We start from the raw sequence: 27,498 nt of genomic DNA on the forward strand, positions 1-27,498 counted from the left end.
GAGGGGGAATATTCTCTGTGCTATGCTTAGTCACTCAATCATGTCTGACTCTTTGCTACTTCATGGACTATAGCCCACCAGGCTCCTCTGTCTGTGGGGATTCGCTGGGCAAGAATACTGGAGTGGTTTGCCATACCATCTTCAAATACTCTCTATTGCTTGTTAAATCTTTGAAAACCAGGGAGGTATAGGATAGAGTAGACTTTTTACAAAAGGCTGAACTGCCTAACCCTCAGCAGTGTGCCAGAAGCAAGTCTGGATCCAGACCCTCTAACACATGGACAATGACATAGGAAGGTTTATCTCTCTCTCTTTTTTAAATGACATTATCTCTTGCTCTGTCTTCAGATATATGGGTTCTCACATGTGTGTTAGAATCACTGCCATTTCTAAATTCTTCGGAATGTTTTCAAGTTCTTTGGCTAGAACTTAGTCCAGTGTATTATCTGAAAATTTAGAGAGAGTTTTGACTTCCTGACAGCCTAACAGAATCTTCTAGATATATCCAGAAACTTACATTAATACTTCTAATTTTATGGCTAATCTTGGAGGTTAGAATTTTTTTGCTTTATGGATTGTATTTTAATAGCAAGAGTTTATGAACCATCCATGAGACCATGAGAAAGTGGGGCCTATCGTTAACAGATCTGTAGGATTGGTTTTATTTTTCTTAGACATTTTCACATGTACATGGGTGTCTATGAGAATTGAGAAAATTACTACTGGAAAGAACTCCATATTCCTTTTTATTTATTAATGGCAAAGGCAGGCTGCTTTTCTCATGAGGAGGTGGCTCATGAATTTTCATTCAAAATAGTAAATTAGTGTCCACACTTTAATATGTTTAGAGTGGAAAGGGATTCTACATGCAACTGTGCATATCAGATTTCATGTCTGGAAAGCTAAATTTTATTCTTTAATGATAATGTGATTGGACTAGGTGCCACTCTTTTATCTCCCTCCTGTGCTTACATGACACATGGCATAGAGGATGATGGGAAATTCTAATCAATTATTAGTGTTTTACTTTAATAATATTAAAGTATATTTTTATGAGATTTTTGCTACCATTACCTTTAGTGTCTTTTTTGAAAACCAGAGGCAAACTTCCTTGAGCAAATAATGTGAACAGTGAACACTCAGTGAATATTTGGGGAAAGAATCAATATGCTAAAGAAGCTAGGAAAATTGGATCACTTAACAGAAATTCCAACATAGACAAGCTGGTATCTCAGGAACTGATCTTGTGTTTCTGGACATGTTAATGTGAAAGTAACTATGAAGTTTACAAAAGATGGATACTTAAATGCTCCAAAATATGTATTACTCAGCCTTAGTAGAAAAGCTTCCAGGCCTTTTTAGTATTATCTTTTTTTCAACTATTAGTTGCTCTATTTTGATGATTTCTTCGTTTGATGTCTGATTTAATCAAAATTCCTTAGTGGACCAAGCTGGAACCTCATATATTCACACACACCTTCCATTGATTTCACTTGGGTGAAACTTTATCTTTTAAGCAAAGTTTAAGTTGAAATGTTGAGTTAATGATGCTCACTTTAAATACCAAAGGCTGAATGCATTTATGTATTCAAACACTTAGCTGGTCAAACATAAGTCCCACCAGGGTTTAGAGGAAGGATCATTTCTTAAACTGTGCCAGCCTCACAAATGATATATTGCTATCCAATCTGCAAAAATTGATACTAAACAGTCTTGTTAGTATTTTATTTCCATGGTGAAAAAATATGGAATCTTTTTTTTTTAACCTGAAAAAGTTAGAGAAAATGATGGACAAGATATTGGGAAATACTTTTGGCAATTATCATAGTAGTTAGCCAAAATTTAGAAAAAAAAAAACACTAAAGAAAAAAATTGCATGTTTTTTTCCCATAACTTGTCTCTGTCAATTTCAGATGCTGAAATGAACACATAATTCTATATTTATCTAACAAAACCTGACTTTGATTTAGAAGACTTTTTCTCCTCATTACATGATTGTGCCTGTAAAGCTCCAAAACTGGTAATATCATATCTGCAATAGAATGTCCAACTCTTTTATTGTGGAACCTTCAGGAATATGGCAATTTAAAGGAAAAATATCCAAAACAATATCACTTTGGTAATGTGTTTGATTTATAACACTGTCTTAGAATAGTGTACAATTCTGCTTTGTAACATTTTCATAGAGTATAATGTATTCATAGAGTACTGAAAAGGCATGCTTTGAGACCTTTAAACAGCTAGGAGATTATATATTTGTATCAATCAGTTGGCAGGAACCCAAGCACATTTACAAAGAAAATTTTATAAGGAAAATCCTTCCAAAAGAGCAGTTCCTATACTCATACCCCTTAAAAGGTTCTGAACTATTTGCCACAATTTCAATCATCTCTCTCTCTCTGTTTTAAAAAGAGGTCATTTGTCACGAGGACTTCAAGGAAAAGTACCTGGTTCTGAAATCGGCGGATGGAATCAGCATATTCTGCAAAGGGTTACAGAACTAACTAGTTCTGTGCTACCCTTGATAAATTCACTCATCTATGATCTTTTCTGTTTTCCTGTATAGTAGCTGACATTTTCCTTAGAAGATGTCTTTTATAAAATCACCAGTCTACAGCATACCTTTGCAGGCAATATAAACAGAAGAAAGTAAGCTAGTTCCTTTACCTCAGAATTTTCCTGCTATAATGAGCACATTAAATTACAGTCATTTCAGAACATTAAAAAAAAAAAAAAAAACAAAGAAATTCTAGTAATTTATTTCTGATTTGTTACAAAGTTATATATTTGATTTCACTTAAGTTTGGAAAACTGTCAGGTATTCCCTAAGCTGTGAATTAACACATGCCAAAGAATCTGAAATCAGGCACAAGTGCTTAAAATATGTTTTTGTCTTCAGAATTAAGGTTCCATCCCTGTGTTGGGAAGATCCCTGGAGAAGGGAATGGCAAGCCACTCCAGTATTTTCGCCTGGGAAATTCCATGAACAGAGGAGCATGGCAGACCATAGCCCATGGCGTTGCAAAGAGTCAGACACTACTGAAGCAACTATTAGGATCTGAAGAGAATTTGTCATTTGAAAAACACTAGTGCTGATTCTACACTAATGAAACAAAATAAAGAACCAAAGCATTTACCATATCTAACAAACTCAAGCTTATTTAAGTATTCTCAGCTAGGATGAAAACAGACTGGACTGGAGGAATTGTGAATATTTGTGTTAGATTCAGTCAGCACTTGCAGGTCTCCAGTGAAGATTATCTCAGAATGAGCCTGAGGTACATTTAACTGGAAGAAATGGCTTTTGTTCTAAGTCCTTTGATAGGGAGAATAACAGGAGGGAACAGCTCAATGGATGTAAAGACATGGTAAAGAGCTAGTAAAAAAAAATTCCATGATTCTGAACATTTTATCATCCTGTATGTAGTTTTCATCTATTTAAAATCTATCCATAAATTTCCTTTAATTTTCACCATAGAAGTAGGATGTGAAAGGAATGGGAAGGCAGCTCACATTAATTGAGAGGATACTGTATATAATCATTTCAAGTAAGCAAATGTACCACTGTGTACTGAAGGCAAAATCTCACCTTCAGAATGAATGGGGAACCTGTCTATATTGTAATTGGTATTTGAGGATGAAATATTATCTTTATCATGTATTGCTCTTCTGAAGTCATCCTTGCCCTACTAAAAGTTCTTGGTTTCATTATCTATATTCACTCATCATCATTTATCAAGTACTATCCTGGTCATTATGCCAAAGCCTTTGACTGTGTAGATCACAGCAAACTGGAAAATTCTTAAAGAGATGGGAATACCAGACCACCTTATCTGCCTCCTGAGAAATCTGTATGCAGGTCAAGAAGCAACAGTTAGAATTGGACATGGGAAAACAGACTGGTTCTAAATTGGGAAAGGAGTACATCAGGGCTGGATATTGTCACCCTGCTTATTTAACTTAGATGCAGAGTACATCATGAGAAATGCCGGACTGGATGAAGAACAAACTGGAATCAAGATTGCCGGGAGAAATACCAGTAACCTCAGATATGCAGATGATACACCCTTATGCAGAAAGTGAAGAGGAACTGAAGAGCCTCTTGCTAAAAGTGAAAGAGGAGAATGAAAAAGCTGGCCTAAAACTCAGCATTCAAAAAACTAAGATCATGACATCCATTCCCATCACTTCATGGCAAAAAATGGGGAAACAATGGAAATAGTGACAGGCTTTATTTCCTTGGGCTCCAAAATCACTGTAGATGGTGATTGCAGCCATGAAATTAAAAGATGCTCCTTGGAAGAAAAGCTATGACCAACATAGACAGCATATTAAAAAGCAGAGACATTACTTTGTTGACAAAGGTCCAGAGAGTCAAAGCTATGGTTTTTCCAGTAGTCATGTATGGATGCGAGAGTTGAACTATAAAGAAAGCTGAGCGCTGAAGAGCTGATGCTTTTGAACTGTGGTGTTGGAGAAGACTCTTGGGAGTCCCTTTGACTGCAAGGAGATCCAACCAGTCCATCCTAAAGGAAATCAGTCCTGAATATTCATTGGAAGTACTGATGAAGCTGAAACTCCAATACTTTGGCCACCTGATGCGAAGAACTGACTCTTTGGAAAAGACCTTGATGCTGGGAAAAATTGAAGGCAGGAGGAGAAGGGAATGACAGAGGATGAGATGGTTGGATGGCATCACCAACTCAATGAACATGAGTTTGAGCAAGCTCTGGGAGTTGGTGATAGACAGGGAAGTCTGCTGTGCTGCAGTCTGTGGGGTCTCAAAGAGTCAGACACAACTGAGCTACTGAACTGAACTGATCTTGGGCATTAAAAAGATAAATTCACCCCTTGCCCTTACATTGTTTAGTCATAATCAAAGCTTCTTTTTTAATCATATACATATGGAAAAGAAAACAGGTTTCCTTATTATCACTTGCTGATTGATAATTTATGAGACTTCCTAATTACATACATCATTGGTATAACAACGGAAAAAACCTGGTTTTAAGATCAGAGTTCAGGCTCTTACACACAATACTTGTAGCCTTTCCTAACAAATTAACATTTTCTTTAGGGAACAACATCTTGGAATAAACGCTGTTTTTCAGATTTCCTATTCCTCTCCCTTCTTTTGTGCAAGATGGCATCTGAGCAATATAAGGGGCTTATGTGATCTTGTGATTCTGGGGTACAGTGAGGCCCTCTGGCTTAATGTGGCCCCTGGATGCAGCCTGGTTAGGTTCCATGAAATGGGTCTTGCCCTGTCATTACATTATGAGGTTGTACACAACAGAGGCCTGTGTCTGTGTTGTTATCTCTTGGCTTGGTTCAGGAGGTATTTCCTGCTGACTAAGCTTCATCTCAGTCTTCACTGGCCCAGCCAGCTCTCTGAGGTCTGGCTTCAGAGGCCCCCCTGGCTCTCCTTAGAGGTCATTGTGTCTCTGTTGCCATGGTAATGCCTCCGTCAAGTTCACCTGAACTCCCAGAAACCTCATGGGAGGATGAGAGAACAGTCTCATCATGGGGGAAGGGGAAGAGAACAGAGTAGTAAAGAGAGTCCTGACCACAACTCTCTGCAGCATCCCCACCTCAGGTTATTGTGAGGGCATTGTTTAAGGCAATCTCCCAGACTATGTAGCAGGAAAAGCATCCTGGTGCTTTTGGCTTTCCCTTTAGGTCTTAAGCCAAGAGAGAGAGGGACACGCATCTGAGCACCTGCTCCTTTTGCCTTTATTTCATTCTTATTCTCCAAGTCCACTGAGATGGAAGCGAGGAGCCTTTCCCTTCCTTTATCATTTGCTTTTAATATTCTCCTGGATATTCTCACCTATATGAGTATTAGGATTATACTTTCCTAATTTGGGGGGTGGCATGCCACCTTTCCCCTGTCTTTGTGGTCAAAATGTGAGAGGGTACAAGGAGAGAGAAACAGTAAACATAATTCAGGAGATATTTCTAAGTGATTGTGCCTGCCGTGTGAGCAATTGCTTATTAGTCATTCCTTATCAATCACTCACAGAATGAAATTTTAAAAAGCCTAATGGTTTATTGGTTCCTGTTGCAGTGGTTTTTGCTTGTTTGTTAGTATTTTGAAATGGGATACTATTTCAGATTTCATGTATGCTTGTAAGTAAGTCTTTACTACTCAAAGCGTGATCTAGAAGCAGCAGGGTTGCCAGTTGCCAACACTTACTTCAAAGAGTCTCAGACCCAACCCTAAAAGTACTGAGTCAATATCTGCATTTCAACAAGACTCTCAGCAATGCCATAGGCACAGTAAAGTTTGAAAGCACAGCTCTAGACCACCTTAGCCTTACTGAAGGTTTGTTTATATCAATTATATCCATCATTGACATTCACTAAACATTTATTAATTCATTCTACGTGTTAGCCAATGATAAGCCTTGGCCTGGGTGCTTATGGTTCTAATCAAAAAACTTTATAATTATGGCAAAGTAATTAAAATAGACGATTCTAGGTCTAGACTCCATCACTAGATATACCTTAATTTTTTGACAGATCTATTAAGATTAAATTGTAAGTTATGAAAAGCAGATGTTCACTTTTTTGGAAAGCAGTCATTTCATGTATAAAGACAGGGACAAGGCGGTAATAAGACGCCCACGTGATAAGTTCAGATTCATACCTGAGGCTGCTGCTCCATTAGTACTGATAGGGTTTTGCTCAGAGTTTGACAAGACTTGCAGATTTCTTTTAGAGGGATGATTTTGGGGAGAAGGACAAAGTCATAGTTTTTTTTTTTTCATTCTGCACTTTCATTTTCTGATCACAGTGTTTTAGAAGAATCTGAGCTTTACTTATTCACCAGGCTTTCAATAGAGAATCACATTAATCCTTTTAAGCTCCTTATTCTAATGATTTATTTTGTTGAAAACCATAGTGATCCTCCTTTGAATTTTAATGATTGCTGGCTATGCAGAGATTCATTGTTTTGACTTCCTGTCCTTACCTTTGTTTCCTACATGTCTGTGGGGAACACCTGTCTAATACTGGATCTGCCCCTGGTTCTCACTGGCTTACCAGAGTCACTCAAGCCTATCTCTGAGTGTTAAACTGAAATGCTGGCTACTCATCCATGACAATAAACGTAGGATATACGTTTGCAGAGATAGGCAGATAGACAGCAGAGGGACAGATAAATGATTGAGTCATTTCCCAGTGAAAATAATATTTTGGATATGGTAGTATATAGTGATCATATAGAGAAATTAGCTGAATTAGTATTCTTAATCATGAATATATTAGGATGCATGCAGTATCCACGGAAAATCTAGTCAAAGAGAAAAAGAGGTTTGAATGTTGAGAGTGCTGTTTGTACCACAGATTCTGGACCGGGTAACCTTCCCAAGGCACTGACCCTCCATGTCTCAGTCTGTTAAAAATGGCAATGCTCTTTTTCAAGGACATAGTTCATTTTGTTCAAATGCTGCAAATCCTCAGAAAGGGTGAGCGAATGGAAATAGCCATAATATGTCTCAGGTACAAGCATCAGAATTACATGTTATGTTTTCAAAATCTAAGAAAATGGCTATGTCAAAAGCTTGAGTTCCTATCTGGCCCACTGTGTAACCACACCGAGAATTTTTCCTTCTCTTTTTACAGGTATCACCCAGGAACATCATAGGTTTTCAAGAATATATTATTCTAATATGAGATTTCTAACAACTACACTGTATTTATGCATAATACATTTTGTGCCTTATCTTCAGGCTTCTGGACTTTGATTCAGAATATCAGGAGCTCTGGGATTGGCTGATTGACATGGAGTCCCTCGTGATGGACAGCCACGACCTGATGATGTCAGAGGAGCAGCAGCAGCATCTTTACAAGGTTAGAGCTACCCTTCTTGCCTTTACCTTGCTGGGGAAGATCTGATTAGCCTGACAAGTCTTTCTCTCTCTCAGGATATCTTTTGCGTTCATTGTATGTATCATGGTGTCTATTAGAATTCCCTTCCCTGTCCCCAAACTCATTTCCATCCCCTGTGTGCTGACAGACTGCACCGACATCATAATTGCAAGAAAGTTCCCTTTATCACATTCTATTTGGTGTAATTCTATAGAAGGACAAAGATTTATCTTCAAGATGAATAGCAATAAATGAAACTGCATTAATAAATAGACTGAAACAAAATGAAGGATAAATAGACTGGTAACATTTAACAAAATGTATTGTGATTGGAGCACTCAGGTGGATTCTGTCCACCCCTCAGATATTTCCAGAGATTAAAAAAAAAAAAAGCCTTCCGATTGGCTTGCTGCTTCCAGGATACAGGGCTTGTCCAATTTAATGTTTATTAGTGTTACATAGCACAGACGTTGTCATATTAAGTCAATGCATTTGCGTGTGATTTAAGAAAACTGGCTTGGAACTCACATATTGATTGCAGGCAATCCATCTAATAACTATTTATATTGTTTTCCATGTCTGTTAATTCACCCTTAGCCTACTGTGTTTCACCGATTCTACTTAAATTGTCTTAGAAGTTCTTGCAAAACAGTCATGTGAGTTTGACTTGAAAAAATGGTTGCAATATTCACAGTGTCTGAAAAAGCAGTTGGGGAGGGTAGAGGGACTCTCCACTGAAATATCAGACTGCAGTAAATCTTCCTCATTTAGGCAATTTTTATTGGAGTAATTCTGACAGTTGTCATCCTTGAATTGCTTTGAGCATATGGCATATTTCAAAGAGCAGATTGTGAATCATAAAAAATAAAATTAATAACTAACCACAGAATCAGCAACAGTATAATGACAAGAAACAACTACCCTCTAGCTTTTTAAAATTTCTTATAGAATAAGAAGTACATTCAAGGTCAAATAGAAGTTGTCTTCTTTCTTCTCCAATTTTTTATCATTTTAAATCACCTTTCTATAATATATTATTTTAACTTTTACTTCCTCTAAAGAGACATATTTATTTTCAAGGGTGTGGTAGACTTTAATTTGTGTCCCCTGGGAATCATCTTAGTTAACAGAAGATATAAGCTCCCTAGGGACTCAGCAAACGGTGATATTTTACTCCCTAAAGAATTCTGCCCAACATTAATCAAGTTTGTTGACTGCTAGCTGTTTCCTGTATGGATAGCTGTCCACAGTAGCCACAGAGCTACCATCGTCTGGCAGCACATATTGTTAGGATAACAATTTTAACCTAATGTAACCAAAGTGAGATGATTTTGTATCTCATGCCAGGATCAAGACTTGCATATGAAAGATGCCTGTAAATCTATATTAATTGTTTGTTAATATTTGCTTTATCCCAAAGACTTAAGCATTAAAAGTCTAGGTAAAAAAGAAAAATATAATAATATGAAAGTTATCTAATCATAAGCCATTATCTCAGAGTTTACTGCATCCATGATGCTAAAGTTCTTTTTCTTGATGCATTTTGTATTTTGCACATAAACCACTATTTTTTAGAAACAGTGCTCTTCTTTGTCAAAATCGCATTCATATAATTTACATCACAATTAATAGGAAATCACTGAACAAAAAGTGCAGTCTTCTTTTGCTTGTGGTTTCCTTGTTAAGTGCTCTGCCTGCGAATTTCCATTCTGGCGTATTGAAGGCCATTATTCCTCCCACTCAGTACTTCTGGAGTATAGTACTTTTCCAAACATTTTGGTACTGGGGTTCTTCATTTGTGACTCGTGTCAGTATATCTAAGCTCACTAGACTCGCACTAATTTTGCATTTGGCTTATAAACAAATTACAGATTAGGTTAGAAACCAAAGGCAATGCTACAGGTTTATGGAGTGTCTCTCTTTATATAAGCTCCCAAATTATTCCAGAAGTTTAGAAATCTCCAAAACAGTCTTGAGGATATTGATGAAGGACTCATTTAGAAATTGGGGTGGCTGCTGAGTTAGAAAAACTGATGGCAGAAAATTAATTTCAGACCTTTGCCAAGAATCCCCAGGGATTCTCAGGTTAGGTCAACGTTTCCAGTGTCCCATTTCTCTTTCTAATCTGCTTTTCTAGGAATCAATTCAACTAGTGCCTTGGGAAAGTGAGATTTGGAGCCAGTGGATCACAGAGACCCCTAAAGGACTAAAGCTTTTCAGTTGGTCCCCAGACCTTTCTAGGCTTTTGATACCATTTGAATCTACCTTATTCATTTTTAATCTTAAAATTTGTTGGCCCTAAAAATTACCAACATGTCATCAGCCTTTTTCACCAGGGGCACCATTGGCATTTGGGACAAAAAAATTCATTTGTAGGTCTGTTCCTTCCACTACAGGGTATTTGTGATTCGTGTTCCTCCAATCATCATGACAACTCAATAGGACACCCAACTCTTTTCACAGAATTTTCATCTATCTCAGCTTGTCTGTGTCATGTTCGTTTGATAAAATGCTTGTATAACTGAGAAAAATGCTTTCCACTGGTATTCTTTATGTTATTTAACAAAGCATCTTATATAATTGATATTGAACTAATAATTGTTGAGTTATAACAATTAAGGATGATATTGAAATTCACTATCCCTGCTATTAATGAAAAGAATGACAGTGAACAGCTTTTAAGAGAGACTTCAGCTAAGTTACGGTACATTCCCAGGAACTGTAGATCAGGACAGTTATTCCTGTTATCATAGAATTTGAGACTTTTGTCCTCCTCTCCCTGGTGAGGAGTAGGGCTCTCTCTATTTCATCATTCAGCTGATTTCCTGGCATGGAGAGGCATGCCCACACCCCGTTCTGCATTGCTCAGTCCTAGGTTGATCCCTGAAGTTCACCTTTGTAACTGTTACTTTAGAGGAATATAGTAAGATGGTAGTCAGAGAGTAGGAAGTTGTTTTATTTTATTTTATTTTTTTAATTAACATTTTCAGCATTAGGTACAACCTTCCTGACTTTACTTTATATTCTTGTCTCTGCTGGAAAATCATGTGACTCCTAGATATGGAACTTCAGATAAAGACCAGACAATTCATTCAGCAGACCTCCTGAGTGGAGCACGTTTTGTAATATCTTGGTTACCCTAAAACACCAGAATGCTCAAGGAACTTTGAAGGGGAAAGAATTAGTTTTGAAAGGCAAAGAATACATTGATGCAGTCTCACATAATTTAGATCCTTAATATTACAATGGGCTATAAAGTGGATTATCTGTTTAAAAAATTTCTTGTTATTTTCAGACTGTTAGAAATTTAAAATCATTTTCTTCCTGATTAGTTTTAAATTGCTGGGCCCTAAGAACGACCTGATTCTTGTTAAAAAGTGACCACTCCCTTAAATATATTTTCTTCTTTGTTTGGAGATAGTGAGACATGCTGCCAGTGTCTGTCCTTTCCCCTTCTTGGTCTGGCTCAGCGTCAGCATGGGGATCTTCTGAAGCTGTTTTCTAATAAACAATGGCAGTATCATCAGCTTAGGAAACACAAAGGTAGTCTTTTCTCGTTTCTTTCCTCCTCAATCTGAGAATCACCTCCAAGGAGAATTTACTCCCACTCTCTCTCTTTCTCTTCATTCCTCCTACCTTCCTAAGTAGGACAATTTAATTTGTCAAAAGTAACACCGTGATTTTGAAAGTTCAGCTCCTATTTGGACTAGCATTACGAAGCCAGAATTCCTAATCACAGGGAGCTGTCACTCTGCTGGTCTGCATGTGCATTAACTATTAATGGAGAAATATTTAAAACCCACTTGCCAAGGAAAAGCTTTATTTTCCATTCCTTCAGATCAAAGGTGGCATTATTCGTGGGCTCAGAGAAGCTCAGGACAGCTCCTCCCCCTTCCTGTACATTGTATAAACTGAGTGACCTGGAAGCATCTCCACGATGGGAGAGTTGGAGCCAGCTGGGCCTGTTGCTGCTGTCCGCAGCAGAGGCAGCCAGTCCTGGAGGGCCGCGAGGCTGTGCCCTGCAGCGGCTTCATTCTAGCGCCCAGAGCACTGCCGTCTCTGCTACTTACAGAGCACAGGTGACAGAGCCCCTAGTCATGCTGCGTGTTTCAGAGATGAAGGGTTAATTCCAAGAGCCAGATTCAGGAGTTATGGGCTGATGTTTATAGTTACTGTTGAACAAGAGCTGTTTTCAGATAATATGAAACTGAAAGTGTTAGTCGCTCAGTCGTGTCCAACTCTCTGTGACGCCATGGACTGTAGCCCACCAGGCCCCCCTGTCCATGGGATTCTCCCAGCAAGAATACTGGAGTGGGTTGCCGTGCCCTTCTCCAGGGGATTTTCCCGACTCACCATTTGAACCTGGGTCTCCTGCACTGCAGGCAGATTCTGTACCTTCTAAGCCACCAGGGAAGCCCTCAGATAGTATGAAGCTCACTAAAATACTATATTTAGAGATTTGTGCCTTGAGTGAATGCGTTAGCTATTCCGCATCAGTAAAAGATTAGATTATATTACTTCTAAGGGGTTAAAAATAACTCTTCTAGCTTAAAAATAATACTGACACTTCAACCAAGATGTATATGCTTTCAGGGAATTTACACTGAAGATGTTGTACTTAATTTAGGCAGTTAGTTATTTGTGTTTTCTGCTTTTGTGGGAAAAATCCAAGTGTCCTATATCTTTCTCCATTGGTGTAAGTATTATAAAAAATATGTTCTGTGTGAAAAAGGAAAACTCATTCATTCTATATAATACAGTGCTCACTAAACATAGTAATTTTGGGGGTTGTTTATAAGACTTCACGGGGTTCCTATGTGGTTCAGTGGTGAAGAATCCACCTGCAGTGTAGGAGCCGCAGGAGACATGGTTTCAATCCCTGGGTCAGGAAGATTCCCCTGAAGGAGGGCATGGCAATCCACTCCAGTATTCTTGCCTAGAGAGTCCATTGAAAGAGGAACCTGGTGGGCTACAGTCCATAGGATTGCAAAGAGTCGAACACGACTGAAGTGACTTAGCATAGCATAAGACTTCACAGGAAAATAATAAAAATATGTTTAATATATAAGTACAAATCAGAACTGGGAAAATATATGTAGGCTGGATTCTGTTTCTGTGAGAAGAGTTAATATGTAGTCACATAGACTATAAAGTCCTACACAACTACTTAAGATCCTAAAAATTTTTATGGGTTTCCTGGTAGTGAAAGCAAAGAGGGAAATATGCTCAGATGATAAATTTACATTTTCCATTAAAAAAAACATTATATTTCCTTGGAGAAATTAAGTTGATTTTGATACTTAGAAATGAAAATATCTTCTGTTAGGATTTTTTTTAATATAAGGGATTAAAATGGTACAATAGAGAAATAACTAGCCACAATTATTTCTTACAGGTAGACATAATACTTCTGACAAGTAAGTTAGTTATGTTTACTCTGACTCTGTTGCGAGGTAACGCTTGGAGACTTTGAGCACAGCTCTCATCCATAAGTGGCTTTTTTCAATGATAGTTTGGCCAGATGGAATTAATGAAAGAACATCAGTATTATATACTGGAAAAGAAGAGGTTATTTGTAAAATGAGAAAGAAATGTAAACATTGAAGAGATAGAAAAACAGTTGAAATCAGTTAATACAAAGTTAACCAAAGGAGAAAAAGAGTAGAGGAGTAAATTACAATCATAGGTAGACAAATGAATAGGTAAAAACATGCTAAAAAATCAAATACAAACAAGCTTTTAAAAACCAAAACACTGAAAAACGAATTTTTTTTTCCCAGAGGGAAAAAAAGCCAGACAAGAGAAAGGGGTAAATTTTAAAAGGAGAAAGTTACTTTAGAGAATTTAGATGTGTATTTATTATAAGACAACCAATGTGACTTTTAAAATAACCATGTGTATGGAATGGGATAAGAAATTCTAGGGAATAAGAAATACAGTGTAAAAGAAGAAAAATGGGACATAGTTGACTTATTTTGTTTTTATAACTATTGATGCCAAAGATGTTGTCATAGCTATGAACCAATCATAGAAAACTGGTTAATCATGCTTGTCCTGTGTTTTGTAAATTCAGCTCTCTACAATAGTTCTCTTTCATTTTGTTCTGGTTTATATTGATTTGTATAATTTTGAATGTGGCTTGAGACCTTTATGCCTGAACTTGAGCTCTTAAAAATGTAATGGTAGGCTGGTTCATGGTCCAGGTCACAGTAACTAGGCTTAAAATAGAAGAAAGTCCATTAACTTTTTTTTTTTAACTTATGTGTTGCTGTACAGAATAGAAGTACTCGTCAAAAAATTAAATTCTGTTAATTAGGCTTTATATTGGAATTTCAATATCCAAATTTTCTACCTTGATTGTTCAAAGGAAGCAAATTACTAGTTAGTGAAGCAGTCAAGGTAAAAATGTACCAGGTATATCAGGCACAAGAACCTACTGATAATTTTTTACCTCTTTCCCAGTAGATTAATTGTAGAGCTTAATTGTATGTTAGATTAAAACTCCATTAAGATAAGAGGAATATGCTTAAAATCATTATAATATTGCAAAAAACATTATCTAATCATTTTTAAAGCAATCAGAATGGAAAAACCTAGGCTGTCTCCACTGCTGTCTAGAAGTGAATTTGTTGTTCCATTTTTTTAAAGTTCAAAAAGTCCTTAGATTTGCTGTCATATTAATTTGGGCTTTGATGAATCAGTGTTTGCTTTGAATACTTTGAATACTTGAATATACATATATGTATATATATATATATTTTTCTTTTTCTTTTTTTTTAGAGAGGGCAAAACTTATCCTGAAAATGTTAGAATAAAAAGTAGATGGATGTGGTTTCTGAACAATATATGAAACACTATTTATGCTAGAGCTTATAATACCTATTTGCACTGCTTTTTTAAAAGGGGAGAAAAAAAAGAAGGATGTTAAGAGAATAGTATGCCAAGGAATAGCTGGCTCTGTGTGCAGAGGGGCAAGGAAGGGAAGCCCCGCCAGCAGTTTTTGTCTCTGGCGGGTGAGCTGCTGTCCGGAAGGTGCGCTGGCTCTCTGGGCAGCCTCAGCTGTATTGTGCTGCCCCCTCTCTCCCTGGCCTGGCCTGCTCTGGCCTAGAGTGGATCAAACAAGCCGTGGGGAAAGTTCCCCTCATTTGCATCACTTCTAGACAGCCCTGTCGTACTCTCTGCTGACAGGAAATCACTGTCTTTGTCACCTTTTCTCAGGGCCCTCCTTTTGGCAGAGACTGGGCCATGTGACCACGCTTAATCACAACAACAGGGCTGGCTCAGGACTCAATGACATGTTTTCCTCAGCACTTCAATAAATGGGGTAGAGGAGTCAGTAGGAAATGACTACATTAATTTCAGAGTGAAAAGATAATTAACACTTGAAGGACTCATGCTACAACCTATGAATTATTATTCAAATTGAAGTTAATTTATCAAAAACTTGTGAAAACTATCTTTCTTAATGTAACTGTTTTTTAAAAATATGCCTTGAATAGTAAGATTTGGGTGTGTTGGAGGGAGAATGGGAAGAAGGAGGGGAGAGGGGACTTTGGGTGGAGGGCGTAGAGTGTAGGGGGAGGAAGAGAGAGGGCAATCATAGCCAGCATTAGCTATGTTTGAAAAAGCAACTTAAATGGGCTAAAACTTCAACATTTGGGACTGAAGGCTGAAGCATGTAAAACGCTTACTTAGATGATATGAATAGGACACTGGCAAACAAAAGCAGCAGTGTGCTCCTAGAAAACTGTGCTTAAAGGAGTTTCCTTGGCAACAGAAATGCAGTTCCAAAAGTAGACAGAACTTTCCTCAGAAAACATACTATTAATAACAACCTTCCGGAACAACTTGGAACAATTTGACGACTTGGCAATAATAATGCCAAGTGTTCTGCAAATTAATCTAACACATAGCAGTTATGTTTCCCTTGCCCATAATTTTTCTGGGCCTTACCTAGAACTCACTGCTTCTCAGTGGCACAATGTGAAAATTATTTTTAAATGTTGTCATGGAAAATGAAAACAAAAAGAAATGCTAGTGATCAGCAGTGGCTAGTGATTGTGTTCAGCTTTTTGGAAACTACCAGAGAACTTGGTTTAATGAGATGAGTCTATTCTAATTAAAACTATTACTTTTAATATCCAACAAAATACTTGGATAAACAAATCTTGGTAAAGGGTTAACAGCCTGAGACTTGCTGTGACGTGAAGCACATCTTGAGGCCATTGGTTATATAAATGTAACACTTCACCCAATACTGCTGGGTGTTATTTTTAAAAGCATCATCATTTCTTGTCAGCCCAGGGAATAAACTAATCTTGGATCTACTTGGCCAATGGGAATCATTTGAATTCTCCTGAAGGCTATACATTGCCAGCCAAGAAAGGAAGAATGTTCCCCTACTCTAACCTTTCCTGAATCCTTGGCTCTAAAGGTTAAAAGTAATCAATATCTCATTGTGCTTCTTGGTTTCAGGGTAATACGTAATAACCATCATGTTAAAATACAAATGATTACAGATAGCACTTAAATGAGTTGACCTGTTTGGGAGCTTTTTATTAATTGCAATCAGGATAATCCTTTAAGTTTGCTAATAAAATTTTGGATTAAATTGCAAAAATTTCAGCCTTTAACTTTTGAAAAATGACTTTTACTTAATTAGACATGAATCCCCACCTCTGTTAAGCTGCGAGATTTGGCTTTAACTCTGCATGTTTGTAGATTTCTTCCTAGTTTTATAGAAATGAATAAGAGGAGCATTTACATTCCTAATAAGAAAAGATGTTTGGTTTACTGTTGTCTTTGGCTCCTGAACTGCTCAATACTATATAAATATATGTTTCAAGTCAGTGAGTTAAGGGAAATGTCCCTCACCTACTTTTTAGTATTTCCTATTTTTAAATTGCTTATCTTTAGTGGTTCTATTCATATTTAGGCTAATCTGGTTTGACGCTAGGAAAAAAGTTGTATGTTGTGTGATTAAACTTTACAGAAAACTGTGGTAAGAACTGGGGGTTATTTATTTTGCCCCTCCCAAATTGCCAAATTAAAAGATAAAAACCAAATATTGTTTTTAATATTTTATGACATTGACATCTTTTATTGGCATTGGCAAAACGGTCTTAATATAAAAAGGATAAATGTTAGGTTAATGTTCCATATAATTACATCAAGAAGCCGTTGGTTATGGTAACCATAACTACAAGGAAGTATATGATATGTATGCTATTAAAGCCAAATATTTTATCTTTATTATCATTCTGAGTTTTACAGTTTGTTAGGATTTCATGTGTATATTCCTAAAGCTGGGAGATGAGGCTTCTTGTTGCTGTTGTTTAGTTGCTAAATCGTGTCTGACTTTTTACTACCCCACGGACTGTATCCTGCCAGGCTCCTCTGTTCATGGGATCTCCCAGGGAAGAATACTGGATGGGTTGCTGCTGCTAAGTCACTTCAGTCGTGTCCGACTCTGTGCGACCCCATAGACAGGAGCCCACTGTCCCTGGGATTCTCCAGGCAAGAACACTGGAGTGGGTTGCCATTTCCTTCTCCAATGCATGAAAGTGAAAAGCGAAAGTGAAGTTGCTCAGTCGTGCCCAACTCTTCGCGACTCCATGGACTGCAGCCCACCAGGCTCCTCCATCCATGGGATTTTCCAGGCAAGAGTACTGGAGTGGGGTGCCATAGCCATTCACTTCTCCAGGGGATCTTCCCGACCCAGGGATCAAACCTGCATCTCTTGCATGTAGATAGATTCTTTACCACTGAGCCATACTGGAAAGGTAGCTAAATAATGTTTTGGTTATTTCAAAAGAAATCCTGGTAGCTGTCACAGTAGACTGGCGATTGCCAGCTGTGGGTGGAGCAGGGGGCAGGCAAAGTTCAGCCATAGTGCTTTCACAAACAAACTTGTTAATTTCTTTCTTTTTTTTTTTAAACCTCCTTCCTTCTTGTCCTTGTTTTACTACCATGTCTAACTTTAGAAAGAAGTAGATGTGTAGTTGTCCAAGGGACATAATTTTTAGACTATCAGGTATTCCCCATCCCAACTATCTTATCCCCATTACTAAATGTCCACACGGCCTTAAATCCCATCCTTGAGATTCATGTCTTTATGGTAAAGTCTTCCCAGGTGATGCTAGTGGTAAGGAACCTGCTTGCCAGTGCAGGGGATGGAAGAGACACAGGTTTGATCCCTGGGTGGGGAAGATCCCCTGGAGAAGGGCATGGCAACCCACTCCAGTGTTCTAAAAGGGCTTCCCAGGTGGCTCAGGTGATAAAGAGTCTGCCTTTAATGCAGGAGACCTGGGTTCAACCCCTGGGTCAGGAAGATCACCTGAAGAAAGGCATGGCAACCCACTCCAGTATTCTTGCCTGAATCCCATGGACAGAGGAGCCGGGTGGATACAGTCCATGTGGTTGCAAGAAGTTATGACTGAGTGAAGACTTGACTCATAAAGACATGGCTGAGTGACTAACACTTTCACTTTCATAATTTTTAGAGTATTAGGTATTCCCAGTCCAAACTATCTTATCTCCATTACTAAATATCCGCACTGCCTTAAAGCCTATCGTTAAGACTCATTTCTTTATAGTAAAAAAGAATGTACTCTAATGGCAACCCACTCCAGTGTTCTTGCCTGGAGAATCCCAGGGGCGAGGGAGCCTGGTGGGCTGCCGTCTATGGGGCTGCAGAGAGTTGAACATGACTGAAGCGACTTAGCAGCAGCAGCAGCAGGAGTGTATGGGCAGGGGGAGAATACTATTGAATTCAATGCTAATTTTGTCATCTAGTTTAAATGGAAAGACACTGAGAAGGGAAAATAGAGTGAAAAGTGGGTAGAGAGAAGAAATCTGGAAAAGGAACCAAAGACAGATGCTATCTACTTCATCATTTGATAAGAAGGGAAGTGTGTGTGTGTGTGTGTGTGTGTGAGAGAGAGAGAGAGAGAGAGAGAGATAGGAGGTAGGAGTAGGATAGTGGGACAAAAAAAAAAAAAAAAAAAAAAGAACATTGGTCAAATCTTAATATTAGACTGTGTCAGTGCCCTGTGCACATTATTGTATTTAATACTTGCTGTATGCACATTATTGTATTTAATACTAATGATGATCTTGAATTATTGTCCCCACTTCATGTACTCTGAGCTTGAAATACAGAGAGGTTAACTGGTTAGTCTAAAATAACAGAACTAGTTTCTTAGTCAGGATAGGCTAGGGTTTGCTGAGATAACAAACAGCCCCCAAATCTCAAAGGTTTAAACCTGCAAAAATTAATTTCTCATTACATATTACATGTCCATCACAAGTGAGTTATGGGCTATTCTTGATATTGTTTACTAACTCCAGGACTCAGACTGATGGACTAGTCACCCTCTTATATATTCCCTCAATGTGGCAAAGAGGAAAGAGACTTCTGGAGGGTCTCATTCTGGGTATCAATCTTCTCCTTGAAAGAAACACATGTCACTTCCTCTCAAAATCATTGGCTTGAACTAATTGCATGGCTCCACCTTATTCCAAACTGGATGGGGAAATTCACCCCCACTATATGCTGGAAGGAAGAAAACTAGAAATATTTGTTGAACTGAACTAGTAACTACCACAAGAAATAAGTAAAGAAGTCAGGGTTTGATCCCAGTTTGGGTGGTTCTAATGCCCAGAGTCTTTCTTTCGTATACTGCTTGCCTGCCCACTGTTGCCCTATATCCTCTTCTCTACAACAGGTAAAATTCTTGCAAGAACATTGTTTCCTCCCTCTCTATAAGCTTTTTGTGCTAAGATAGAAAGAAGAAAGTCCTCAATATTTAGATGGTATATCTGCAGAGAAAATGGGCTGGTTCTTTAGCCACTCATCAACCTTTCTTAAACGCCTCAGCATCCTAGGGAGGCGTGCTATGTTTTGCCTCACAGAGCCTCCTGTATTTTGTCAGTTTCAGGAAAGCTAAGGCTGAAAATAAATCATTGTGGGAAAGAGATTAAAGGTATCATGACCCTAGAAAGATTTAACCTCATGGATCCTATTATTGGAAAGGGGGTCACTGAAGAAGTGTCCCCTTGGAGAGGTATTCTAGAGGCATATCATTTGCAGATAAACTACCTTCCCGTCCTGTCAAGGAAGCAAGTTCACTTCTCAGAAGCAAGGGCATTCTTAAGCATATTTTTAATAATGTGGGCATTTGTGAAGCTCATACATTCTTAAAATAGGCACTTCTGTGACACTCTGTCCCTAATGAGGCACACTGGACTAAGCCAAGAGGGAAGAGTGGTCTTCCCGCTGAATCTTGATTCGTTTACATAAGACACAATGCACATACACACGTTTTCTTATTCTAAAGCTAGGGAAGAGTCTTCCAGACTAAAATCCTTACTGCTTTTGGGGTTGATTTAAATTTTCCTTCTGAAATTTCTCAGGCCACAAAGCTTCACCTTTCTCCAGAAGGATATCTATACACCCCTGAAACTCAACTGAACGTACTATTTCGGCTGCTTCCTAAGTGGTTGATTTCATATGCTCATAGATATTTGCATAAAAAAGACTTGTGATATTCCCCTTGTCATCTCAACTTAGCCATTGAAACTAGGAAATCTATGCAAGAGAGACACACACACCTAGTTATGCATGCACATTTATGTGTGTTTATGCTTATGCACACAGATACCAAGTATTAACTTGTTGAATTAAAATAATCTTTCTTCAGGACTGAGTCTAGATAAAGTCAGATTCCTTTGACCAGACATACTGGCTATCCCAAGACATAATTGTGCATATATAAATAACTATACAAATCCTTTCATATATGCCAAGTTTCAGTCTGGAGCTCATTTCTGTGTTATAAATCTTGGCATACTGAATTTTGCTACCTTCATTACAATGAAATTATCCCTTTCAATATTCACAGGTGCCTCCCTGCGAGAGGCCTCCTTGAGATTAATTTAGCCATGAGTACTTTTTATTAATTAAATAACATTTTAAATAATATGGTAGATTTAGACTTTGTGGACCAAATTTGAGAATGAATGATTATAATTTTTATTAGATTTCACACTCCAAGGGCAAGATTCATGTCTGTGTTGTTTATTGCTATATCTCCAATGCCTAGCACAGTACCTCGCACAGAATAGAAATTCAATAAATATATGGTGGGAAACATTTTAACAATAAGGCATTTAATAATCTATTAATTAGATTCTATTGATCAGAGCTATGCTATCAACTCATTAATTTTTCAAGAAGGCAATCCTATTTTCATGTTGTGCTAGTTGAGCCTAAAACTTTATGGCCTCCTTTTATATTATTGGAGAAGGAAATGGCAACCCACTCCAGTATTCTTGCCTGGAGAATCCCCTGGACAGAGGAGCCCGGTGGGCTGCAGTCCATGGAGTCACAAAGAGTCCGGCACAACTGAGTGACTAACACTTTATGTTATATATTGAGGTGATAAAAAATTTCATAATTTACATAATTTTCAGTTCTGTAAGATATTACAGAAAAACCCAAATGAGTTTTTCTGGGCAACCCAATAGAAAAGTCAAATTTTCTCTCCTTGAAAAAGAGCCACAAGGGAAGCCCCATGTACATTAAGGACAGTTCTTAATACTCAGAGTACTCAGATTTGTCCAGGCTGGTATCAGGGAGAAAAAGAGGGAGAGAGGGAAAAAAGGACAGTGACATCCATGTCTGAGACAAATGGTACAAAAATGTACAATTAATCACCCGAATTCAATGGCTAGTTTCCAACCCCTGGAACCGTAGTATTCAATGATGTATTCTTGATTATGTAGACAATCTCAGTGTAATTGTTCATACGTATGAGGATAACATGAGCCATACAAACGTGAAGCCCAAAAATAGAGCAGTAGGTGTAGGTGAACATAAACAATCATTTGCAATGTGAAGTATATCAGCACAGTTTGTTCTTGTTCTATCGTTAGCAGGAGAGTTTACCGACACTTCCGTTGTATAAAATCTGGTTTGACTTTAGACAACTGTGTGTCTAAAAATGTAATCATGAAGGGGTGAGAAAAATAATAAGAGATTTGGACTTGGGCTAGCTCTTTAATCCAAGTCCATCATAATGAGGGTGAAGAAAGGAGAAAGACTAAAGGACTGATTCATCTTTTCAAAGCTGTAGCAAGCTAATTCAGAATAGGAAAATTTAAAAACTACATTTCACTGCTATAATATCGAGCGAAAGCTGAAATGGAATTTTGAAACTTTCTCCCACTGTTGTATTTTTAAAAAAATTATATTCTTCATTATTTAAAAAAATAATTCTCATATACGGCCATTTATACTTTTTATTTAGGTATTAATTGTAAGCTTTTTGATTTTAAACAATAAAGCCAAAGATTAAAAGATGTGCCATTTATTTTTTTAAATTTATTTATTTATTTATTTTTTTAAATTTTAAAATCTTTAATTCTTACAAAGATGTGCCATTTAAAATTAGATTTTGATAAAGATTTGTGATGAATTCACTTCCTGCCCCCATTTGTGTCTACCTTGATATCCTTTGGGGTTTGCTCTCTTCCCATTGAACTTTGTCCTTCCTCCTAAGCTTTCCTCAGCTGGGGAATGGTAAGATTTGAAAATATGCATGAAGAACACTTCTCTCTGTATGATTGTTCTCGCCTCTTCACTCTCTTCAGCCTGGTAACGCTAAAGACCAATTCTGTGAATCTAATTTTCTTGTAAGCCGCAAAAATCTTCACGTTCATGAAAACTTAAATATAAATGAATCGCTAGAGTTGAGCTAATTGAATTCTTTCTCTGCAACAAGGGAGTATAGCACAAGACCTCAGATTTGGCCAGCATTTTATAACCAGTGTTTTGATGATAGTTTAAGAGGCTCCATTCATCCAAGTTTGAGTTTGAAAAGGAAATAAAGTATGGAAACACTGTCAGAGCCTTTTCTGTTTACAAAAAGATCCAAGGATACCATGAATAATGCCAGAAATTTCATGTGACAGCCAGCTCTTGCAGGATTTTTGAGCTCACCAAGTTCAGGAAATACAGTTACAGAAAGCTGGTTGAAGCTCAAAGATTTGTTTAAAAAATTAACTGAAGTGAATAATTGTGTTCCCTGTCCACAATGCTGCTCAGGCCTGTGCCCTCCTGGGTGGATGTCTCCCCAGAGCTGGGTAATATTTGACACTGGAAAAATATTTTGTGAATTGAATCAGCCGCTTAATGAGTGTTTTCTCCTGAATCTTCCAAAGTGAATCTTTTAGAGGTTTTGTACCGTTATTTACCCATGGGAAGTGAGAATTTTACCTGGAGTTTCAGGACTGCAAGTGACCTCAAAACGACCTTCATTTCGTTTCCTCTCTTTCAGAGATTGTTTTTTTATCCATTCCAGATAGGAGAGAATTTGTCCTCCATTACAGATCTTTCCAGAGGGAATTCACAACCTTCCATTAAAATGTTTAACAACTCTCCCTGCCCTGAAAGTCTTCTTGTATCTAGTGTAAATCCCTTCCGTGAGGATTTATTGTCCAATCGGCTGGAATCCCTGCTCTGTAATTAAATTTCTTCTGTTTTCTAATATAGTCGCATATCTTTTCTCATCTTCTGCAGTTTTCTTTTTAAGTTAAAAAGTCTTTTATTTCAGTTTGTCTATACTCCATCTAATTGAAACCACCTCCATCCTCTTTTGTAGGGGAAATTATGCTAATATGGAGAGACTACTGGTAAATCTATGTATTTGAGGAACTTTAATGATGTCTGTGGATTTCTACATTGGGTTTTTCAACTCTCTCCTATTAATAGTTAATAAAATAGTTCATGGATGGTTTGGAAGTGGAATGTGGTCTGTCTGAGATGGTATGACTTATAGTGTATACCTGGGGAAAAAAGAATTGAAAAAGAAAAAGAAAATGACACAAAAATAGACCAAAAAAAAATTATCCTCCTATTTAAGGACAGAGCTGCTTCTTCTCCCAGTGGATGTGTAATGTATTATTTATATAAGAGTGAGCATCTTGTTTTTGGCTCACTTTCCATTTGGAACGTATATGGTATGACAGTTTCCTTGGCTTATTGTTGTATATGTGGCTATCTATTTTTAATACATTGCTTTGTCTTTTTTTATGCTTGCTTGCATCTGTTGTTATGAAAACTGACATAAAGCTTTTAAACATAACAGAAGTGATGGAGAAAGAGATGGAAGAGACAAACAACATTTCAAGGAAACATGAGGTAGAGAAACAGGAGCAAAGTCACCATGGAGCGAAACCAGAAGCAGCTTCTGATGAACGGGAGGGAGGGTCAGAATAGGCATCAGCAATCATGGAGAAAAGGAGGCTATATAAAGGAGGAGCCTACATAAAGCGTTTCTAAGTTAGAGGGAGCAGAGTTCATTTTACACCAAATTATTTAAACTTTTTAAGCTGCAGTTTTTAAACCTGTGAAATGGGAAGAGCACCCACCTTGAAAGGTTGTTAGAATTCAATGATGTATGTAAGGGGTTCAGCCTTGTGCTTATTTAGTAAATAGTATGGGCCCAAAACATAGTATAGAATCAAGGGGTGACCAACTACAGCCTGGAGGTCAAATCCAGACCATGGCCTGTTTTTTAAAATAAAGTTTTATTGGAACACAGGCACATTCATTTATGAATTGTCTGTGGCTATATTTATACAAAGATAGCAAGTTGAGTAGTTTCAGCAGTGACCAAATGACCCATATGCCTTAACTGTTTACCCTTGAATGACATGGGTTTGAACTGCCTGGATTCACTTACGCATGGATATTTTTCAATAAATAAGAACTACAAGAAGTCCATGATCTGCAGTTGATTGAGTTGCTGAGTCTCAGACAGGGAGGGCCCACTGTAGGTAAACTCAGAATTTTGACTGTGTGGGTGTCAGTGCCCGTAACTCTCAACTTGTTTGAGTCAGCAATAGTCTCTGGCTCTTCACAGGCAAAGTTTGCCAGTCCCTGGTATAAATAATAATAATTACAGCAACATTTTTAGGAATACACGTTACTGTACAGATTTGAATGATTTTCCAATTCAGTTTTCTGTCTGTTTTATTGCACTAATACATGTTGACTATCATTATTTTGCCCAAGGTTCTAGTTTTTCTTATGTAACAATCCAAAGTCTGCCTGTTTTGCTTGCTTTTCAGTGTAGCATTAAATGGTTAATTGGTTTATTTCACCACCAGGTGGCCTCCTATACTCTGTTGTGCTCGTGGGACCCAAATGAAGCTGAAAGTGTATCTAACACACTTCCTTCAACTTTGGCTGTTATTCAGCTTTTATTCATATTTCTCTGGTGGCTTGACTGCTCGCAAATCATTCTATGAACCCTATGTTTTGTATTTGGTCCTGAAAGAGAAATTTACATTGACCTTTTAAGAAAATTAATTATCGAGCAGAGTTAGAAAGAATGAAAACAGTAAAAACAAAATAAAAATATTTAAATGCACACTCACACATACGCACATACAGTAAAGTGGAGTTTTAAAAAACAAGTTTAGCTACTACTCTAAGAGCTGTACCATGACTCAGCCCTGCTCTCATGTGCATGCTATCAGGATTTACTGATCTTGAAGCTTCCTCAGGAAAAGGAAAAGACCACGGTCTCTCAGATCTCCATATAGTAAACTCTTGAGCATGGGTGGACTTCACCTCAGTGCCTCAGTTTCTTTGTTATTTTTATTCCCTAGATCCTCTTTTGAGTGTTCTTTGATCTAATTTTTAAGCTTCATATAAGACCAGTGTAGGGAAGAAATGATTTGAAAGCCCTGGGATAAAGCACAAGGAGGCTGGACTCTCCTTAGGTGATGACACTGTTGCTTTCAGGCTTTGTTTTCCTCATCTTAAAGTGAGAGAGCTGGACTGGGTAGCTCCCAGGTCCATTCCAACTTCAATATTCTCTCTTTGGTGGAAAAACAAAGATTTTTCTAGTTAGTAATTGATTTTTCTATAAGCAATCTGGCAAAAATCAGGATTTTAGGAATAGTTTCCAAGCTAAGGAAACAATATATATTTGAATTTACATAATTGTTTTGCAAACTATCTTAACTGGTAATTTCTAAATGCCACATTATTTTCGGTTCGTTTCAGGTAGTAGTCATAAATACATATTTTATGAGCCTTCTTGGACTCTTTCCTTTCCATTTTACTTTTATTCAGTAGTAGATAACTTCTTGTTTATGCAGATTAGTATAAAATTTTATTTGTTTATTTATTTTAAAATTAATTTTATTGAAGTATAGTTGCTTTACAATATTGTGTTATTTTCTGTTGTAAGCAAAGGGAATTAGTTATACGTATACATATAACCACTCTTATTTAGGTAACCATTCATTCAGGTTCTTGACAATGTCCTTTGGTAAATTGTCATGCAAGTTCAGCTTTCTCTTTGACGTCTTATTTTCCAGTTATTTTAATTTTCCTACCATTTTCTTTTGGCAGAATTAACAAATACTCCCTGGACTTCTCAACAGCATCAAATAGATATATTTTTTTACATTTCCACTGAAAATGGGTCACTTCACATCATATGAACGACCCGTTCTTACCTTCTGCTTGTAGTATGGTATGCCCACACCTGGTTTGTATTTTGTTTGTCACATTGGATGTCATTGCAAATATGGCTAAAGGCATTTAGCCGTCTATGAAGAAAGGACTGGAATGGTCTCCAAGGTATTTGGGAGAGCATAGGCTCATATTTGAATCCAAAGTCAACCATGGGAGGCCTCATGACAGATGATCACTCTTAATTCCAAATTTGCTACTGGGGCTTCTCTGCAGCACTCTCTGGTTAAAGGTAGATTTGTATTTACTTTGGGGAAAAATTGATTTCAAATATTATCTACTTTACAAACTGCCCCAGTTAGTGTCAAGCCCTGCTAATAATTTATGAAATTTGCATCACTCTCTGTGTGCCTACACACAATGATATTTCACATTAATTCTCTTTTCTCACATATATTTTTAAAATTACATATGTTCATATGTTCTGATATATATACATATATATATGGAATTAATGTTTGGATAATTTTACCTGTAGTTTAAAAAGTGAGGAAGAATAAGGAATGATGCTGTCTGGTATTAGTGACTAAGAAGATGAGACAATAAGCTTTTTTTAAGTATTACTATATCTTGTGGAGAACAATAAAAAAGGAAGGTTGCCCTTTTCCATAGTAATTTATAATCCATTTAGAAGAGTAAAACCAAAAACAGTAAAATTATAACAAAGATAGCACATTTGTGTGGTACCAAAAAACTCCTGGTCTTCTAAGAGGATGCTCTTAGAACATCTTTGTAAAGGAAATGAGATTTGAACTGGACCTTGCTGTGTGTGTGTTAGTCACTCAGTCATGTCCGACTCTTTGTGACCGCATGGACTGTAGCCTGCCAGGCTCCTCTGTCCCTGGGATTTTCCAGGCAAGAATACTGGAGTAGGTGACCATTTCCTTCTCCAGGGGCTCTTCCCAACCCAGGGACTGAACCCAGGTCTCCCACACTGCAGGCAGACTCTTTACTATCTGAGCCACCAGGGGCCTTGCTAGACAGAATTTTTATGTCAGATGGAGATAGGTGCATTGCAGAAGAGTGCAGTATGAGAAGACCCCTCGGATATGGGAATTAGTTTGACATCCTCCTAG

At 37.5% G+C, this 27,498-nt stretch overlaps 1 protein-coding gene across 1 annotated transcript in view; it reads left to right on the forward strand.

Annotated features, from left to right (window-relative positions):
* The window catches only part of AKAP6 (A-kinase anchoring protein 6), a 391,164-nt gene that overhangs the window by 264,557 nt on the left and 99,109 nt on the right, over positions 1-27,498 (forward strand). The window contains exon 8 of the mRNA XM_052659736.1: positions 7,734-7,854. Within this exon, the coding sequence (XP_052515696.1) occupies positions 7,734-7,854 (121 nt within the window). The remainder of the gene's footprint in view (positions 1-7,733; positions 7,855-27,498) is intronic.

Source organism: Budorcas taxicolor, chromosome 21, assembly GCF_023091745.1.
Source record: "Budorcas taxicolor isolate Tak-1 chromosome 21, Takin1.1, whole genome shotgun sequence".
NCBI lineage: Eukaryota > Metazoa > Chordata > Mammalia > Artiodactyla > Bovidae > Budorcas > Budorcas taxicolor.